Source organism: Lissotriton helveticus, chromosome 10, assembly GCF_964261635.1.
Source record: "Lissotriton helveticus chromosome 10, aLisHel1.1, whole genome shotgun sequence".
Classification (NCBI taxonomy): Eukaryota; Metazoa; Chordata; class Amphibia; order Caudata; family Salamandridae; genus Lissotriton; species Lissotriton helveticus.
This window is the reverse complement of record NC_136071.1, coordinates 850,665,041-850,686,903: the sequence shown is the minus strand read 5'-3', so window position 1 is coordinate 850,686,903 and position 21,863 is coordinate 850,665,041. Positions and strand designations below refer to the sequence as shown.

The window sequence follows — 21,863 nt, the reverse complement described above, 5'->3', positions numbered from 1 at the left end:
TCTGGAAGATTCTCTTAAAGGCACAGTATCCTGTTTTGAGCCACATAATGGCAGCCTATGGGGCTTGTCTGTCCAGGTTCTTCTCTCTATCATTCATGAGGGATTTTGCTGGTAAAGCAAGGGAAATCTGTACAGGCTTTTGCTGTTTTGTGGATTTTATGGTGGAATTTCTAGTTGAAGTACTGGACAGTGTAGCCTTTTTAGGCTGCATTATCTGTCTTTAAATTCTCTCTTAAGTGTCTATGCTTTTCTGCATTTTTTGACACTGTAAGAGATTATTTTTGATTGCTCCGGGGTCCACGCACATGGGTGGGACTATTCACTAGATTATGACTATACACAGAGATCCCCTACTACAGAAACATTCACACTACAACATGCAGCATCCATATACATATTTATAATTATTTCAGAGGGATTTTTCAGTTTGGGAGGGTCAATAAATAGATGGGTAGCATAGATGATCAACACAAAGGTACATATCTTTTTGGGACAAAGGTCAAGCCAGGTATGGAGAGAGTAGCATCACTGGTGGAGTGTTACTAGGGTAATGAGATGGGATTTGAGAGTCCTCGAATTCTGTCAGGGACAGAGTGCTGTGACGACTACCTGAAGATGCATTTTTTTAATTGTCCTGGGACATGTGAAGAGGTAGAGCTAGATCTGGAGGGAGCACACTTGGGGTTGAGGAAGTGGAAACTGCACAGTGGTTGGGCAAAAACGTAGCGGGAAAGGGAGTGGTGGGTGGAAATAGGGTATTAAACCTTGTAAACCAAAATAAGCAGCTTGAACAAAGATCTCTTGCTGGTACACATAGTAAATTAACCAGTTACTGTGGACGGGAGGAAAAATGTTGGAGGAGTTTAAAGAGTACACATGTTGAAAACCTGATCAGTTGTTTAGGTGGAGAAAGGGCGTCCATGAGTAGGCTTGTACAGTAATCTGACTTTCTACAAGTGAATCAGTGAGTGACTCGGCCCAGTGAAAATGGGGCGGAGCATGCATTTTTTTAATACTGAGAATCTAGCTGCTCTAGCTGTGGTAGAACTAAAATAATCTTGAAACCTCCTGAAATTGACCCCCCCCCCCCAAACTTCAGAGAGTGTCAGTATATGGCTAAGAATTGTATGAAGATCCTGGAGTTCACAGATTCACCATGTTGGGAAAGAATGTCTCTTAAAACGATAACTTTTACGCTTATAACATTCAGATCACAAGAAACCATGGATTTAAAAAAGACAACGGCGTTGTCAGCATGACCCGAGACCAAGCTTAGAACTGACAGAGGAGGTCTGTTTCTGCAAAGTATACCTTCTATGGTAATACGTTTTAAGAGCACCAGGCGTTGTACGGTTAACATACAATTTAAAGAAACAACAATGTTTAGATCACAGGGAGGAGGTATGCAACTCGAGGTCTTATTTTACGTAGTCCGCCTACCACACCTCTTGACATTAAGGGGCACTGTAAAATAACAATGCATCACTGTTTCTCCTTCTATTGATGCCGAAGTATGAAAGGCGTAGCCAGCAATGTTGGACCTCAAACGTTTTATCTACTTGTTATGGGTCAGTCTCAGCAGCAAGGACCCAAGTACTTGTTCACACGGCATCAACAACCTCAGCAGCATTTCCAGAAGCACCAACATCTAAGAACAAACTGCAACAGGTACAATCTGTCATCCTATTAAAGTCAAAGCAATAAAGGGAGTGTTTCACATACAGACAGATGGATGACACTTAAATATGCATCTTACTCACGGGTCAAGACAGCAAATTAGAACGCATTTTAAGTCAGACTTAGTAAGGGGACCATGTGGCCCCTGGTCACCGCCACACCACAATTCTAATTCTGTGATTTTCAGAACTAATCATTTCCCTTAGGTACATCAGTCATATTGGGTCAACTGCGAAAAATCAAGAGAACGGCTTGCAGTTTTTTTCATGAGAGCCTAATCCTAGGAAGATGCAATCCCACTGAGCAGATGGTTCAATTTAAGTGTGAATTAAACAAAGACAAATACATTAATTACTAAAATAATTGCAGAAACGTTCATCAAGACGCCATCCTGCTTAAATTTCATCAGGATCCATATGACCACTGATTTATTCTACCAAAGATTGAAAATTTACACATTTAAAATTCCTAATTGACAGGCAGCCTGTATTTTGAGAAATCCTCCCTATATCAAGTCAATAAAATTGTATCCTGTCATTAATATTTATCCTTAGAACTCTAATTCCTGGCTACATAGATCTGGGATGACACCTAAATGTGGCAAAGGGATTATCGTTTAAATCTGCTCCCCACATCCAACGTATAATCTTGGAAACAAGTTCCCGGGTTTTAGTGGGAGGAAGCGGTGGAGCCAAGAGTCTCCAGTAAATAACCTGAAACTTGCTAAGAAGTATATCACTATCCTATATGGACAGAACGCTGTTTAATCTCAACGGCGCCCTGAAATATACTGTCAGTGCTACTGAGGTAAGCATTCTTTTGCACAACTTTCAAGTTAAAAACAATTAAACACAGACTTCAACCTTCTTAAGAAGCTGGTAGAATGCACACTCTGTTAAATTTCGATCCTTTGCCTCAGAAAAACGCATCAAACTCCGTGCCAACTGTGACCGAGATGCTTAGACACTTGCATAGTATCAGTGCTTTATTTGTGCTGTGGGTACAGATGGTGGGCACTGGCACTCATTTTTGGGGTTCACAAGTTATTTTTCATCATCAGACTGTCTATTTATTTCCTTTGTTTATTTTGCTTTGGGCCAAGGAAAGAGGTAGAGAGAGATGAGAGATCAGTGTCAAAGGGGAGAAAGCAGTGACGAAAAAGAACATGCAACAGTGACAAAGAGAGAAGTGTCGGGTGATGAACGAAGGAGGCATCAAGTGAAATCAAGACTAGGCGCCCTTTGCATTTGGCAAGCATTTTGGAGCCTGTCCTTATTTCATAGTATTAATGCATACATTAAGCGATGGATAAGTGGGTCAATGCTCTTACACGTTTTTCCTTGTTTAGAGGCGTCTTAAACCCAATTGTGAGGACTTCAAAAAGAGTCCAGTGTGAACAAGGGGATACGAGGTTACACTGTTACCTTTTTTTAAAGTCTGCAGGTATGTAGCACCTTGATTCAGTTAATCACAGCACCAATAACGTGCACTCCATTCGGTTGACATCATCCGTGGCACTGTGAAGTTTTTTGCCAGCACAGGTCGATAACCTCCACCACCTTTTCATATCAGTCTGGTGAAAAGTCTAACAACAATGCACTAAGGGGTAACCACTTTGTTCTAGAGGTGGGAGAGCCTTTCAAAACTCAGGCCAGTCGTAAGCCAGATTCCTAGATCTGACTTACTTTAATGTCTAATTGGACCCTCGAGCCAAAAACAAGCCGAGCTTACATCTGGTTTCCTTTTGCCGCCATGTTCTAACCTTGAGCACCAATAATTTAAGACAAAGCAATAACCTTTGATGTACAATGGAATACAGGAAAAGATAGTGGCTGAACTACACAGGGTGAAACTAAAAATTTGTGATCAATCCTGGCTGCCCTGCGAGCAAATTGTGTGACCCTAAGCAAATACTTTATTTCATCGAACCTCTTTTTTCTTGTCACATATATTTATATTTATTTATATATAGCGCCTGAATCGACCCCCGGAGGGATATCTCTGCGCTTTGGACGGGCAGCATGGATGTAGTGCAGCTTTCAAATATGTGAGTTCAGGATGTGAGCTGTACAAAAAAACTCATGTTTGATTTAAAAGTATATAATGCTGCGATACATATAAGAATCTAGGAACGATTTACATTACAAATGACGACTGACTTGCCTTAGTTCACGGATGGCACTGTCGTCAAAAGCTGGGGGGCATGAATGTTCCAGGTTTCAGTTTAAAAACTTTCACTTTTAATATAAACACCTATCAATGCGGTCATATAATAAGATATACCAAGGGTAAGTGCTTTTGCATGTTAATGAAATACACTTTTTTTCGGCATTTTGAAGAGACTTATGCCAGATATTTCCACGCCTCGGCTCGTTCACAGGCTCTCCCGTTAATTTTGTGGCTCGCTCACCTCTACTTTCTACCACTGCTCTTTGTATCCTACTGCGTGACCCACACTGCAGTAATAGGCATGACCCAATAAGGTGACTATTCAACTAGCACCCAGTCAAAACCACACTTTTTTTATTTTATTTTATTTATTTGAGTTTTATATAACGCTGGCTAGACCCGGAGGTATCAGAGCGCTTTACATAAGGATCCACAAAATTACATTAGTTACAAGTTACATTAGTTACAAGAAAACACTTCAAGAGCGTCGGAAGACGAAGTAAATGGAGCTTAGAAGGGTAAGGGGGTGGGGGTGGGGTAAAGGAAGGGGGTGGGGTAAAGGAATAGGAGGGAGAAAGGAAGGAGAGTCTGCCCAAAGTCCGGCTGGGTAGGTGACGGCCGAGGGGGAAGTCCACAGCCCATCTCCTCTATACCCATCAGGTAGCTCCACTGGGCATCAGTCAAGCGGCTAGGTCTCAATGAGAAAACAGAGAGCAAAGAGGAGGTATAAATGGAGCGTAAAGGAGAAAGAGGGTGGAGTAAAGGGGTAGGAGGGAGAGTATGACGGAGAGACGAAGTAAAGTCTGCCCAATGTCCGGCTGGGTAGGTGACGGCCGAAGGGGTAGTCCACAGCAAAATTGCTCCAACTTTGTTTTGGTGCCCTGAACAATTAGCAATCTGGTATTTCCGTTTAAAAACATTTGAGGAATTGTAGCACTGGCGGTTTACCTCGGTCCACTACCGTAAACACGATGGCAGCTTTTTACAAATAATACCACTAAATCACGTTATCAAATCACAAGAATGCTTTCCTTTAACAAAAAAAGAAATGGCAACGCTTTTCGAAACACTGCGTCAATGGCTTTTTAGATCAGGCTCACGTTAAAACTGAAGAGGGATGAACTGTGTGTAAAATGCGAGCGGCACTATTTCAGAAAGGATCAGACGTGTCCGAAACTGTTTGCAAAACTGTAAACGCTGAGGCAACATCAAAAGGAATGAAGTGAATGCGGGTTTTATTTTCAATACATGCTTTTAACCACAAGATGGCTCTCCCGTACAAGACAAGGCACAGTTTGTAGCGCCCCAGTTGTCTCCCTGAATTTCATGCACACTTACTTATCAAGGAATCTTTGCATGCCTTGCCGTCGCTCGTCCATCTGTTGTGCATTTCCGAGTTTAAAAAACGGTGACTTGGGAGGAAGTTCTGGTAATTCGCTTTAAAAAAGAAAAAAAAGCAACAGATCAGAAACAAGCAAGTCAATTACTAAACGTCGCCAAATACGATATAATTGTTAACAGATTTCATAAATATTCTTCACGTCTGTAAACCCATTGGTAAAGGCATTTCAGAGGTCTGTATATTGCCGAGCGGCAAGGAGTACCCCCATTCCAATATGGCTGCTGCTGTTGGACTGTAGTCAGGACCTCCACTGAAAACATTCAAAAGCTGTGTCAGTCATTCTAAGAGAGCGAACCTTCAGCCTAGGGCAGAATGGGAGTGAAAGGATCCCGAGTGACCTGGAATTGCTGTTAATGAAGCAAACCTATGTGTCATTGGCAAAGCACTACAGACCTCTCGCATTAACAAGCCTTGGCATCTAAGCTCAGACTTCCAAGCGTACCAGTTAACACCCACTGTGAATGTGTTTTAACAGTATAATTGCCACTGTTAAACACGTCAAATATGTACATATAATTCGATGGTGACCTTTAAAATAAAACCAAGACCGATTCAGAACTGACATCATGTAGGAACAAATAACTCCTATTAACTACAATGTCGGAGCAAACTATAGCACTGTGTAAACAGGCTTAGGGCACAGATTTGCAGCAACCTGTTAGACCAGAATAGCTATATCCCAGGATCTGGAAACATGCCCATGCTTACAGAAGACACAAATAATCCGAGATACAGACTTCTCAATAATGATACGGACACAGCTGAGAAGCATCATACATCGCTAAGCCACAAGCAGGGGAAAGTTCACAAATACCAGGCACAGATCAAGTTTACTACAACTTTTAATTTAACTATTTAACTTTAATCTCAAAAAGACCCAGAGGAGCAATACCAATAAGATGCAATAAATAAATCAATAGCACTATAAACCTAAATGGGGCAGTGGTGGAGTACCAGATGGTCAATGTCTTCCAATAAGGGATTAAAGGCAAAAGTGTACATGCAAGAGAAGCAAAAAAAATAATAATAATTAAGACATTTCATGGGGAATTCAAATTTTAAGGAGTTTCTTTTGAAGGCAACAGCCCTCCACCACAAACCCAAAGTGCGGCACAAAACACCAGGCAGATAATTCTTGCTGCTCCCAAAGACCACAGGTTTAAAACTATATTATGAAGCGGAGAGCGGACACCAGAGCTTTAGGACCACCTTGAATTGAAAGCAAAATCTGACTAAAAGCCACAGCCCGTCATAGGAATAACATTCAGAGGCAGACGACACATTGCATGGATCCAACGCTTTAATATAAAAGTCACTTGAAATTAAGCATGCATAGGTCAGAACCCTTGAAAAGTCAAAGAGTTGTGATTGTGCACCCTAGGAACACATGAGGTTAAGGTCGAGATTGGCTACTTGATCTTATTTTCAGTGAGCACACTATTAGCAGAAGTGGCCTCCTAAAAAGGTATTCAACTTCACCTGCACATTATTTAGGACACATTAATGTCGAGCAACCCACATCAGCTGTCGGCAAGCGTGTTAAGGTCACGCGGATGTGACCAAAAACACAAGTGTGGAGACAAGGACGTGTTTCTGTGAGTACCAAATTAGCCAGAAATTGTAAAACTACTCACATAAGTCGCGCATTATTTTGAAGTCTTTCCCTCAGCCACACAAATTCTCTGAACCGCCTCCTAACACGAGAGGTCTTTAGCGTGAAGCACATGCTGTTCGTCTGCAGAGAGGATTCAGAAACGAGATTCAATATTAAAAATAGGTTAAAGGAAAAACAAGCATTGTGTCCGAGCACACCTGCAGGCATACCATAACAACACATTCAGTTTTAACGACACAAACAACTTTGGGGGTTGTTCTTTATATATATATATATATATATATATATATATATATATATATATATATATATATATATATATATATATATATATATATATATATATGACACAATTGAACTAGCTATAAGCAGGAGCAATGTTAATCTAGAAGCACAAATAGCCTTGTTTTGTACTGGAAAAGGTTGACAGTTTACTCCTTATGAGTAAATTTCGTTCCATGGTGCGAATTTGGAAGGCACACCTGTAAAACTGGCAGGTGTTTTCAAGGAGAGGTGTTCTCCAGAGGGGAAAACTCAGGGGAAAAAAAGTTAGCAAGTATACTAGTAAATGTCGCATGAGCAAAATTCTTCTTGCATTACTGCTCATACGAGAATTCAATTCACACGTTTTCCAGTAGTGTGCCCTTGAAACCTGTAATTACTACTTATTTCCAGACGAAACCTGGAAACCTTTGAATTGTAAAAGGATGACTAAACACACCCACGCAAACTCGTAAACCCATGTGGTACAGATGTACTCATTTTTTGAGTATCGGTCTCCAAGTGCTTCAAACACAATATAGAGGAGGCTGTTTTTCAAAAATAACTTTAAAAAGTAAGTTAAACCTCTGCAGCAGTAAGCCTTTATACCCATGAAACCCTAACCGTGAAAGTTTACACTCTTTAAGTGAGTCTACTTGGGGAAATGTAATGGATTAGAGGTCTGCAAATGAAGGTACTAAACTGGTCAGTTACATCTGCACGCATGCGCGGTCACCCCTCACCTGCAAAAAAAGCCTTCTATTAGGTGATGCCATAAAAGTAATATTACCCAGGTCCTAAAGCCATGCCATGCCCAGCCTGGACTTCAATACACAACACGGGATATTGTTTCACTTCACGTAAACCTTCCAGTGAATTAATTGTGGACAAGTGCCACACACAATAGTAAAACAAATACACATCCTTTACATAGTCTGATTAGTAATCAAAATAGCTCAATTGTGAATTGAAACGTGCAGTCTACTCACGTGAACACAAATCTCGTAATCTATGTACGAGTGCCAGTAATCTTCCTTCTGTAGCTGCGGATCTCGCACCCAGACTCGTATCTCTTCCTGTAAAGGCATGACAGACAGACAAGACACTTCAAGGTCCGAGCTGCTCCCCAGAGACGTGGCTGAAGCGCGCACAGCGGATCTGCTGCCCCGGATTTGTAATGGTGAAAGCGGAAGTAAACTCACACGCAAGGAAGCTTAAATAGCCTATCTGTAACCCCGGCCCCTCCCTCCACCGAGGCCCATGGTTTTGCCGCAGGTCACAAGTGCTGTCTTGCAATGGAATGGAATTTCTCAATTTAGGCAACGCAGAACTTCCCGATAGAAATAAGGGGGTTTCCCTTCCAAAGACAGACTTCAGATATCACAAAGCTAAGAACAATTATAGACACAGTGAATTAACTGCTATCAACGGTGCCTGTAGGGGCACTCGACAAAAGACAGTTACCCTGAAAAAGTTAAAACATTGCCACAACATTACTTTTTCACTTTCTTTCATTTTTCTGTACAGCGCTTGTGTTGCCTTTAGACCGCTTCAGAGGACCCGGTCAAGGTGAAAATAACTGGAGAAAAAAATGTAGAGGACAGTACTGCAGTTCGAGTGCCTTTGAACCTGTACTCTTGGAGACATGCACATTTTCACCCTGTAATGGCACCTTTGAACTCTGCCTCGATGGGAACTGCCGGCCCTAGGCAGTTCCATAGGGTTACGCTTTGTGACTGTGTATTTTATATAGTAATTTAGCAGTTTTATCTAGCGCTCCTGCCTCGGAGAGGGTATTAAAGGAGTTTACTGAGAACTTAGTAATAATGCACATGCTAATAGCAGTATAACACTGGGTTAACACGTCTGTAACAGAAAGTCATGGTTACACACGCACGCACGCATCATCCCCTCCCACTCCCCCCACTGAGTTTCTAATGAAAATCTTTTTGGTTTTGCTTATAACGATAGTGAAGCTTGATGAATCAGCGCAAAATTAGGTCCACAGTTTGTCCACTAAATGTTCCCATGGCAAGATGCGTGCTGATCCGTGTGGAAGTTGGGAGTGGATGTAGTGTATCGGTCTAGTCCTTGCGGGCGCGTGATGACGCGGCACGCAAGGACGAGATAGCAGGACGATATGCGCATGCGCGGGAAGCGCCGTGCGAGCGGATCGGGACGCGATTAGTAAGACGCCCGGCGCTCCTTCGTGCGATATAACGTTATAAATAAAGAATAACGTTCCTCAAGTACCCACAGTGTCTGCCTCATCATTTGGGCGATTACATGACATTTCCAATTTTTATTGAAGGTCAAAAAATAGAGACAGTGGAATATTTTCCATATTTGGGCATTTACTTTTATAGGAAGGTGACTTGGCAGTCTGCCGTTAAGGCAAGGAAACTCGCCTTTACTAGAGCCATTGGGGCGCTGCGAGATTTTGCAAGTAAATTGGGGGGGAAACCAGTGAAGCAGCTTATCACCATCTACAAAGCAAAATGTGTTTCAACCGCAATCTACGGGGCTGGTCTTTGGGGGATTGACATTACATCATCTATTCAGACAGTAGAAAACCAGTTCCTTAGGTACCTTTTAGGGATGCCAAAGTCATCATCTACCTATATGATCCACATTGAGTTGGGGCTACCGTTCATTGTTGACATTATTAAAACTGAGCCCCTTCTTTTGTGGCATAAGATTTGGACCACCACTGAGACAGCACTAAATCGGGAAATAATCTTGGATAACCAAAAATTGGAGGGGGCGAAATATACAAAATGGATGTCATATGTTAAGAGTGTTTGTTGTGAAATTGGACGCCCAGAGTTTTTTATGGACCCTCCGACTTTGGAGCACATTACAAGGAAAGCCCTGAGAAAGCTCCTAATGGACCATCTAGAAGCAAAGAGGTGGACTACTCAAAAATTTAAGAAAACTATTCTGGACTTTCAAAGGATTACTTTGACCCAGGGGCTACAACTATATCTTTCAATTGACATTCCTTGTTTCTCGAGAATGATCCTTTCCAGATTTAGACTGGGCTCCTTTTTCCGGCTAATAACCTTTCCTTCGTGCAATGATTGGTCACAAAATTTGCCCCCCTGCCCATGCGATGATATTTCATTCCAATCTAACATTCATGCTACACTATTTTGTAAATACTATGCAGTTCCTAGAAAATCCTTATTAAGACCATTACTGAAGATTTGGGGATTGAGGTCCTGTAAAAATGCTTTTGATCGATTACAACAGTTGGAGGATAGGAATGTGATATCTATCATGGAAAAGTTCTTGAAATTGCTGATAAAATTTAGGAACTCGATAACATAGGTCATACTAATCTGCGTTTTTACTTATGGTATTTACTAACCGTTTAAAAACATTGTTTTTAAAATACGTTTTATATCCTGTTTTCTGTGCTTACTTTTTTTCTTTGGGTTTATATTTGCCTTTTTATAATTTGACTAAAGTAATGTATGCTTTTATGATATCCTTGAGATAACGAATAAAGCTTATTTTGAATTTGAATTTGACATTACAGTGGCGACGAGGGTTGGGATTACCCACAAGAAGCCCAACTGCTTCCCAAGAAGAAAAAAAAAAAAAGAGCACACTGCATGTACCAGTCAAGGGACAAAGGAAAAGAAGCACATTGGCAGTGAATCGTAGGAGGAGCGTGGCAGAGGCGCAAGGAAACGAGACGCTCCCACCACGTGCACCAGGGCCAGGAACTGAGGCACACAGGACGGGAAGCACGGTAGGAGGGTAGCTACACGCCACTGAGGCCCTGGCGGAACGGGGACAGAGCAGAGAGGTGGGGGTAGGAGAACCCCGATCCAACACGGCGCAAGGCGGGAACACAAGCGAGCCAGGTAGCCCTAGAAGTCAAGGAGGGGAATCGGAAGAACAGGCCAGGATGAGCGCACAAGCCTCTTCCCTTACGGCGCCGATTCCATTTCTGCCCAAACCAGGTGAACCCCAGATGAAATGGGAAGACTGGAGGGAATATTTCAAGAACTATCTAGAAGCTTTAGAAGATGAAAATGGAGAACCCTTCCCCAGTGCGAGGAGAAGGATACTCTTACATAATCTCGGTCCGGAAGGGATAACAGTGTTCACGAACCTAGTGCCCACGCCTAGACCAGATGATGATGATGAAGATGATGATGATGTCTTCCGGCATGCCGTAGACGATCTAGATAATCACTATCGTCCTGCGGTGCGCTTCTCCATTGATCGTTTTAACTTCCAGCAGAGGAAGCAAAAAGCGGGAGAATCCATTGATGACTACGTCGCGGCGTTGAGAAGGTTGGCGATTACATGCAAGTACGGGACACTCCAAGACGACTTCATAAAGGACCAAATCGTGATGCACACCACCAATAAGACGGTACAGGATAAGTTGTGGGCGCTTGGAGAGGCGACACTAAAAGAAGTAATAGCAATGGTGAAGAAAGCAGAACTGTCAAGGCGATGCGCTGACGCAGCAAAAAGGGAGAACATCCAGAGACACATGGTGAACAAGGTGGACGATGCAGAGCATTCAAGACGGAACAGAATGACGACCGGAGATAATAAAGGAACCAACAGATGGTCGGGAATATCAGGTCAAACTTGGAAACCGTCCACGGAAAGCAAAGCCGCGTGTTACAGGTGTGGAAGTGCGAACCACGCGGCCCAAGATAAACGTTGCCCGGCATTCCGGGCGAAATGCATTTTCTGTGGCCTGATAAGTCACTATGAGAAGGTATGTCGCTGAAAGGGCAAGAAGACGGTCGTGAAGTATGTAGCACAATACCGGCCAGAAGGAGACGAAGAACTGGAAGAAGAGGACCTGGTGCTGTGCATTGAGGAACAAGTGCTGGGAATAGAAAACAAGCGCTCGAGTAAACCACGGGCCGACATGCTGATTGGAGGAGTGAAGATCAGGATTGCGATAGACTCCGGCTCCCCATACACCATAGTCCAAAGATCTGTATGGGAGGAAGAATTCAGACCCAGCCTAGGCCCCAACTTGGAACCACCAGACATTCGACCGGTATCATATACTGACACCCCTATCCCCATGGTGGGCTACCGGATCCTGAAGTTTGAATTTAGAGGAAGAACGGCAGACTGCAAACTGCATGTAGCAGAGAAAGGTCCATCGGTGTTGGGATGGAGAGATCAAGGTGACCTAGGGATAAAACTGGACCCGGGAGGCAGTGAGCAAGTATTGCTGACGGACTATGAATGCTGGCCGAATCTAGAGAAAGTGAAAAGAGAATTCCCGAAGGTATTCGGAGGAAAAGTCGGCAGGCTTGAGAAATTCATGCACAAAATCCTGCTCAAAGAAAACTCCCGACCTGTGTCCCACAAGGTCCGGAACGTGCCCATAGCGGCAAGGGAAGCGGTGCAACAAGAATTAAGCAGACTGGAAGAACAAGGGATAATTGAGCCCATAGACAGTTCGGAATGGCTATCTCCCTTGGTCGTGGCACGAAAACCCAATGGCAAGGTGCATTTGTGTGTGGACCTGCGAGAGTTAAATAAATGCCTGATAGTGGAAAAGTTCCCGTTGCCCAGGATTGAAGAAATGCTGGCCAGAACAAGGGGAGTGAAGTGGTTCTCCACTATTGACCTCGCATCCGCCTATCATCAGATAGACTTGCATCCGTCTAGCCGAAAATTCACGTCATTCATAACACCGTTTGGTTGCTACCAATTTCGCAGGATGCCATTTGGGCTGGCATCGGTAGCAGCGGTGTTCCAAAAGCTGGATGGAAGGATGTAGACTGCATCCAATATTTCCAGGACGACATCTTAGTGATGGGAAAGGACCGTGAAGACCACGACAGGAAACTGAACAAAGTACTTAACGTGCTACAGGAGAAGGGCCTGACAGCTGAATGGAACAAATGTCGACTGGGAATGAGATCGTCACCTACCTAGGTCATGAGATTGGAGGACAGGGTATCACCCCTAAGAGGGAGAACGTGAAGGCAATCTGTGATGCCAAAGCCCCTGTCAGCAAGGAGGAAGTGAGATCCTTTCTAGGGATGGCCTAATACTATAGTAAATTCGTTCAGCACTTCGCAACAAAAACACATCAATTGAGGCAGCTCATAAGAGATAAGACAGCGTTCCACTGAGGTGAAGAAGCACAGAGGGAATTCGAGGTGTTAAAGAAAGACATAAGCCAGGCGGTGCCTTTGCATGGACATGATCCTCTTGGACAGACCATACTGACCACTGATGCCAGCGAAAAGGGGCTAGGGGCAGTCCTTGCACAAGAGAGAGACCCTCAGCTTTGCATCCAGAGCGTTATCCCCCACAGAACAAAGGTTCAGTGTGATTGAGAAGGAAATGCTGGCGGTGGTATGGGCCATGGGGAAGTTCAGGCAGTTTCTGTGGGGCACGAGATTTCATCTGCAAACGGACCACAAACCACTAGTAAAGGTACTCACCTCGAGTGAACATGCAATTGCCACTCCACGCATAGCCAAGATGACGCTGAAGCTGCTGGAGTATAGGTATGATGTAGAGTACATACTGGGGACACGCAGCAAAGTGTCAGACTACCTCAGTCGAGCCTCGGCCATGGAGGAGGCGCCAAATTCGTTGTTGGAGGATGAAGAAATGATAGCTGTGATGGAGGACTCAGAAAGAGTAATCAGCAGGCAAGAATGGGCGCAGGCGTATCAAGAGGATGAAGACATGAAGGAGGTTAAAGAATACGTGCTTGGTGGTTGGCCAGAAAAAAAGAGGTTGAAGGAAGTTCTCCGGAAATTCCACGAAGTAAGGGAAGAACTATCGATGAGTGACTCCGGAATCTTCTTATATCGAGGTGACAAAGTGGTGCCCCCCACAAGACTGATGCCGCTCCTGCTGCGCCAGCTACATGAAGGACATCTCGGAATTGTGAAAACCAAACTGCGAGTGAAGCAAATGTATTGGTGGCCGGGACTGGACAGTCAAGTAGAAAGGCACATGAGAGACTGTGACCAGTGCCAAGGAGCAGACAAAATATTGAAGCCATTGAGACCTGCGTTGAGAAGGTTCGACCTACCGCGCAACCCGTGGGAGGATGTATCGGTTGACATTCCAGGACCAGCATTGGATAGCCAAGGCATGCCGAAATACTTATGTGTTTTGGTGGACAAACACTCTAAGTAGCCAGAAATACATGTGCAGGAAGAGATGGACATTGACACAATCATCAAGTTTCTCACCTCAGTGTTCCTGAGAGAAGGGATCCCGAGGATGATCCTTAGTGACAATGGTCCGCAGTTCACATCTGAGAAGTGGTACAAATATGCAGAAAGGAATGGAATCAAAACGAAGCACACTTCAGTGTACCACCCTTCGAGCAACGGACAGGTGGAGAGATTTAATCGAGTCCTCATGGGATCCATACAAGCTGCCATCATGAAGGCCAAGGATTGGGAGAAGGAAATCCAAAGCATGATGTGGGCCTACAGGATAACCCCCCACCTCTACTGGATACAGCCCCTTCCAGATCCTAAGAGGCAGGCACCCGTTCACGAGGGACAATGTGGTCTGGAGGGAGAAGACCGTCACCAGCAAATGGTCACCGGCTCTAGTCCAGCACAATATCGAAAGGGCCCAAAAAGTATATACTGAACACTATAACAGGAGAAGAAATGTGAAAGAAGCGGCTTTGGAAAAAGGAGAATGGGTGAGAGTCAAGTTGGCCGTGCTGAAAAGGAAAGGAGAAAGCAAGTACAGCCTACCTATGCAAGTGGAGGAAGCATACGACAGGGCTGCGTTGCTTAGTGATGGGAATGTGTGGTCCCAAGACCGCATGGCTAAGTGTAACAAGATTCTACAGTGGCCTGAGGAAAAAGAGGAAGGCCAACAAGATCAAGGACTGACTAACAGAGAAGAGAGAATAACGGAAGAAAGCGAAAGCCAAGTAGAAGGACATTTGCATGTAGAGGGATAAGATCTGGAAGCCCCGAGGGTAGAGGAAGAGAGAGTCGAAAAGGACTCGACACCCCAGAGAAATGAACGGAGTCAAATGAGAAGTGGAACATTGAGTCCTGTGGGAGATGGTGTTCGAGAAGCCTCTACCCCGGTAAGACGTACACGTGCAGGGAGAGCGGTGGTCACAGCCGCTCGTTTCAGAGACTTTGAAATGGGGGGGTGTTGAAACAATGGACTCATCGCATGTTTATGTGTGTATAAAAAGGGGAGATGTGTAGCGGTTTAGTCCTTGTGGGTGCGTGATGACGCGGCACGCAAGGACGAGATCGCGGGACGATGTGCGCATGCGCGGGAAGCGCAGTGCACATGTGCGAGCGGATCGGGACGCGATTAGTAAGACGCCCGTTGCTCCTTCGTGCGATATAACGTTATAAATAAAGAATAATGTTCCTCAAGTACCCACAGTGTCTGCCTCATCATTTGGGCGATTATACGACATTACAGTGGAGAGTTCTAGAGGCGGAACAAAACTCCCACAGGAAAGTTTGCCCGAAACAACAGCTTAACAGAATGACGTCAAACGTGCCGTGGCACTAGCCCTTTACTCACAATAGTGCCATTAAGTGGCATGGTGTACATCTGTTCAGTAGTGTTTGAGCTATTTGCATTACAAAAAGGTGTTAGAAGGACATCAAAGGGATAATCAGCTAGATACGTTTGTATATCTCTTGATAGTTCGAGGACACAGATGCAAGGAAAGTTAAAGGAACAAAACGTCTGTTTTATTTATTCATTTAAAGAGACCCCCCCCCCCCCGCTTCCCCAGGCTAAGGAGCAAATTCTTTCATCTTTAATCGGGGGACCGCAGACCCAAACTCAAGCCCATGGAATCTGGGACTCTGAATGGAAGTAATAAAAAATTGTTGCTGCAGTGCCCACATCAGTATACCAAGCGTACCAAAACCTGCCTCCTGCATAAACAAAATGTGGGCGAAGGGGGACTCGAGACGAATTTCAGAACGCATACAAATCCACGAAAAATAAAAAGATCCTCGAATTATTACCAGGTTTAAAGACTAGGTGACCGAAGCCCCAGACTATCATTTATTGTGCAATTCGCTGATGGAGCTTAGATGTTATAATGCATCCATCTTCACCAATTCCAACCTGTGACAAGTCGATTTATGACTTTTTTAAATGGATGAGGCATACTAAATGATATCTTTATCTACTGAGAGAAATTTCATCTGTACACTCATGTTTAGATACTGCATCGTAAAAGCATGCAGAATGTTAGAATAAATAATCACGTGGCAATGAGAAACTATGGTATGAAAACAACGTTATGCTGGAGCATTCACGTATTTTATGAGAAAACATGGAAAAACCAAACTGCAACTTTGAGAGTTTATATCCACACAAAATTAGTGTATAAAGAAATACATTTTTTTTGTTTTACTGTATTAGTACATGTGTATTGACATTAACTGAACATAAAGAATGCATTAAATAGAGAACTGAAATTAGTTTTGTAGCAGGTTCTACTGTAATGAGAATAAATGAAACACGCATTTTAAGGTAACCTGTTGAAATAAACCTACATGCCAACCTATAGAAAATACTGACCTGCTACTTAAAAGAACAACATTTATTAGTTCCAAATATTGACATTAGTTTAATGTAAAACCATGCTTTTGATTAGTTCGACAAAGTAAAATATTTAGAAATGTGTAGTGTTTAAATATTAAAATTCGTGTAATTTAGCTGTTCCCTGCTTAGGCCTCAAATGCTTTCTGTACTTAGCCAGTGTTGAATCATGTGTAAGCAGTCACCCAAGTCCTTTGAGAACTTTCTGTAAAGTTTCCATTTGCATTCTAGTTTTAAATAGTCTCCCTTCACACTCGTAGCATATTTGACAGAAATGGTGGCAACGTTTTGAAACATCCCAGCGAAATGCGCTTGGGAACTGACTGATGGCAGATGACTAAAGGTACCGCCTTCTTCCGAGGCTGTAAATAGACTCTAAACAAATGGAATATAATGATTCTAAAAAAAAAATGATAAATGGATTACTTAATTCTCCCGCATTTGTACAATTTACCGATCACAACATAACAGCCCATCGTATAAGACCAATTAAATCCATGGACTGATGAAACCTATACTTTAAGGGGTGTGAACTTGAACATATTGGAGTAGAATTGCCCAAATTAAGGAGTCACAGTGGGCTGTCTGTCTAATTTACCTTGCTTTCCCTGTCTGGCATGCTGTTGGTTTTTCATTGGATCCACGCATGTTGCCATCACAAGTTTTTCCTTTGCTTGCCCCTTACAACTAATTTTGAGTGGTATAGACTAACAAACGGAATTCTTGCGAACTGAGACTTCATCCTGCGCCATTGCCGGCTGGAAAGCGTTTGCGGGAAATAACCTTTCGGCTGAGAGGTTATCTGACTCCTGATGTGGCAAGATCGATGCTGCATAACGGGCACACATCGATTACTTGAGGGCAGATTCTGAAAAACAACAGTTGGTTTGTATGAGCATCACTGAACCTGTAATTTCATGTACTGTGTGGTTTTCTTTGCATTAACCCTGTTATTACATCAGATTTTTAACTGTATTTCTGTCACTATCTGTATTCTTGAGGCATTAGATAAATGTTTTTACAGAATTATCTTTATCGATTCTGTCGTGTTCTTTTGGTGATATTCTTTGTCTCAAGGATATTATACTAATGGCTGATAAAGGTGCTAAGTTCTGCTGAGTCATAAGTGTGAAGTGAACAATTTTCTATTCCAGGTCCTCCACAAAACGAAAATTAATGATTGGGTGTTGGGCCTAATTGTTTGAGTACATGCTAAAGAAGTTGGAAAAATTCATTATTTATCAAAAATTTCCCCGACAAATTTCTGCTGGATCACAGTGAAAAATAAAGATTCAAAAAACATAAATTCACATAATGTGGACATGAGGGCTGGCAAAGGCTCGTGGACAGAGTCGCAGGTGTGATTGCACCAAACAATTAGGTGCTCAGTGGTTGTGAGCAGGGAATGACGAAAACCCTGAGGACAACACAGGCCGGAGATCAATGCTGCTGTGCACAGGCAAAGATGGACGGGGCTGGGCATATGCCCAGGGGCCAATTTCCGCTGGACACGACCAAAGTTTGTGCACTACAGGGGCTGGGTGCATGAGCGATTAGATACAGTGCCTAGCCAAAGCAGCTACACTTAATCTCTTGTGTGCATGGCCGAAAGTCACGGGCAGCAGAGATTGATTATAAAGGAGGTTGAGGATATCCTCCAAAATGAAATAAATATTGGCGGTAAAAAAAAACGGGTTGGTTCTGCATTTAATACGCATGTGGCTGTTGTGTTTCTGGACAAACAAGAGACTTATAGTAAAAACTCGCTGCCAACCCATGAGGCCCTGAGAAGAGCTATAAACTGGCAACGAGTGGCTGAATTAATTTTCTCAGTTTCTCCAGCTATACTTCAACATCTAGCTGAAACATTTCCACTCACATCGCCGAGTAGGTCCCTATATTGGGTAGGACAAACTCCTTTCTGCTGTACATTTCGGCTTAAAAGTTGCTGAATTTCTTTTTACTCTTAAAGTGTTTTCCCACCAGTGGCCACTGTTACAGTCACCACAAGTAACAAGTCCATTCTCAGGTGGCAGGCACGACTAGCAATTGACTAACTGCTGATTTCATTTAACAGCTTGGCCTTTATAAGACTGAGTTGAGGTAAGAAGTCCTCGTGGCCAATAACCTTGATGCTGAAACCACAAGGAGTTAATGGAGTGTAAAAGGTTTCCATTCCGTTGGCGTTGTCACTGAGTAGGGATTGTTCCAGAGCCTATTCCAGAGCCTAAAATGGCTCCATCCACGTTTGACAAACCATGTTCAAGAGTTAAATCCCCCAAATAAAATAAAAAAAGTGTAACTCAGGTGGGGTCCTCTCTATCTCAATATCCAAAGCAGACCATTCCAGGGGCATTCAACGTTTGTTGTCAACAGGTGGAAGGCCAACCGGCCACTCCAAAATACTGCAGTTCAAACTAATAAGTCTTTAAGAGCTGAATATAAAAGTGCCTACTGTAAATTTATATTTTCATGACTGAGCTAGCAGCAGTCTTATGAAACACATAGAGCTAAGTTCACGATGGGTTTGAAGAGCCTCTACTAAGCAGTATCTTGCAGCCAACATGAAGTTGAAATGCTCAACAAGAAAAGGTTTGCAAGTTGTCAACGCAAACCTGGACAGTTAGGTCATAACCAGAAATATGGTGGTCAATGGATGGCAGACTGCACCATCTGCTAACCCAGACGTGGAACAACAGGCGCCTAAACTGACATGTGACAGCTAAAAAGACAGAAAGGCTTCGTCTGAACTCTAATGATTTTCCTTCAGAGAGAAAATTACAGTTTCATTAATATATCAAATATCAAGAACACTGGCCTCTAGAAACCTAGACTTCAGGTACTGCTTTCTTCCGGACACAATGAGGAATTCACTTGGCCAGTGTCTTGGGGAATTCTTGAAACCGGAGGAGGCCTGTCCATTAATGGTAACTTACCCGTCCTTTCCAACAACGAAGCCGAAGGTTTTTTTCAGAGATTGTGTTCTCTCGGTTTGTTTTTCTGTGTTGCAAATAAAATGATCTTTGGATTTATCAATCAAATTATCTATTGAAGGAGGGTGATGAGAATACTTACAAAGTAACATGGAAAGACTGCTTAGATTAGCATGGCTAATGTGTCATACACATTATAGGCGGCATATAAATAACACAATACAATAAGTGCTATGTGATTTCATGAATTATTTCTACCAGGTTTGTTTTCTCCATAATGAAAGAAAAGAATACCATCTTTTGTGCCAGAGTTGTGAACCTCTGGTCACACCTATGTTCTTTAGACTCGTAATATTTGCATAGGCAGCGCAGGCCACAAGAAAGGGCATCATACTTTGCAACAATTATAAATAACTATTTAAGGCTGCACTTGCCTACATGCCTGGCATTTTATAGTATATATACTCCAAATATTGGCAGAAAAACAGTGGGATGAAAGAAAAGCCTCTGCACCCTTCTGTGATATGAATGGACATTTGGGTTTACAGTGCTTGGGAAAAGTATACTTCAGGCGTTTGAGTTCAGAATTGCACAATAATGCTAAGAACACAATTGTTTGATAGTGGAGTTAATCTGATGCAAATGATGTGCAATTAACACATTTCAAGTAATATAAAATTGCAGTTAGCATTCTTACACAAGTTTAATGGCATATTTTAATCCAAAGTTTTTTGGGTTTTTTTAAATTTATGCTTAGCGGTTCATGTATAAACATTGATGTAGTTTGTCAGTAAACTTGGAATTATGACTTTCCATACTGGAACCCATTCAACATGTTCTAAAATGAATATTTTTTTGTGCGGGTAGAGCAGCAGCTGTGATTACGATTTACTACTCCGACCAAACCATGAACATCAATGCTTCAGGCAAAAGTTGCAAATAAACTGGCCATTAACAGTTGTTGCATCACGCTGCATGCATTAAGAGGGGCACGATCTGGTTCTTTTTGCAAGTTTCAGCTTCCTTTAGAGAACCTCTTAAATACAGTGCGGAGTGTGGAGCGTTCACTTGCTTATTCACTCTAACATAGTGAACCAGGAACATTTCAAATAATTATATTTTCTTCCATAAAACTACAAATCTAGGTTCACATAGTACTACAGTCTTTTAATGCTCTGTTGACACGAGTAGTTTCTGGAATTATATACCTTTGCAAGCTCTTTGGGGAGCATCTTCACACTTGTGTGGGTCGACGATCTATAAAAAAATAAAGACAAGCTCAAAATAAAGTAACTTTTTAATGTAATTTTCTACACACTGAAAAACCTCAACTATATCTTACAAAGTGGGAGTGTTCTTGGGAGACAGTGTAAATATTGAGCCGTCCGATAATAGCCTCTAATGCATGTTTATCCTTAAATGTAAAGACAGAGGAACTTCTTGTTGTACAGTTTGCAACTGATAATTCTGTGGTCCAACCCCGCCATGGCTTAAGAAAACCACTTTCAATTGACACGAAATAAGGTTACCTTCAAAACAAAAGCTGTGTTTTTGCATAAACATTCATCACTGCATCTGCTTGAAACAATTGATAAAGTACACACTAGAATAAAGAGCCTTAAATGTGTTAAACCAAGAAGGAAAGGCAGAAAGAGTTGCCAGAATTTACCAATATATTTGAAAAAGAATTCGCTCCAGATAATCAAAACCGAGGGTTGGATGAATATAAAAAGAATCAAATACGGGAGGCGGGGCTTGCTCTTCTCCAAGCGCATGTACCCGTATGAAGCTTCTATACCTCTCTGGCTTCGAGTCTACGCCCCATAGTCAATGGTCTGAGGCCAAAAGTGTATGGAGTGGTGTGTTTGGGTGGTCCACATCTCAAACAGATCCAGTACTGTGCGTTTACGCCCAATTTATCTGGAGAATAAATTAGAGACACTGAGAACTGAGACCAAGGCCACTAAATTGAGAATTTCATGTGTTCTCCTCTCTGAAGAAAGTAACCTGAAAACAAAGGTTCAGCAGTTTCTGCAGTCATTGGTTTATGCTTAGAATCCAGTTTAACTGGTCTTGGATGCACAAATTCATCACCTAGCCGCTAGAAGTTCAGTGGGTGAAAAAAACAAAACAGAATGGTTTTTGTGGGTCAAAAGAACAAAGGCCTGACTGAACAAAGGCCAAGAACAAAGACCTGGTGCTAGATGGCTCCAAAATACAAGGATCTTTTGCC

At 42.7% G+C, this 21,863-nt stretch overlaps 1 protein-coding gene across 4 annotated transcripts in view; it reads right to left on the bottom strand.

Annotated features, from left to right (window-relative positions):
- SNX10 (sorting nexin 10) overlaps positions 1–21,863 on the bottom strand; it is a 404,844-nt gene that overhangs the window by 31,834 nt on the left and 351,147 nt on the right. For 3 of the 4 annotated variants that reach the window (XM_078663466.1, XM_078663468.1, XM_078663467.1), the window contains 4 exons: positions 20,839–20,887; positions 8,114–8,200; positions 6,883–6,983; positions 5,185–5,283 (listed from right to left, as the gene is read on the bottom strand). In XM_078663466.1, the coding sequence (XP_078519592.1) occupies positions 5,185–5,283; positions 6,883–6,983; positions 8,114–8,200; positions 20,839–20,862 (311 nt within the window). In that variant the 5' untranslated portion in view covers positions 20,863–20,887. The remainder of the gene's footprint in view (positions 1–5,184; positions 5,284–6,882; positions 6,984–8,113; positions 8,201–20,838; positions 20,888–21,863) is intronic. The other variant, XM_078663469.1, reaches the window with a different exon arrangement.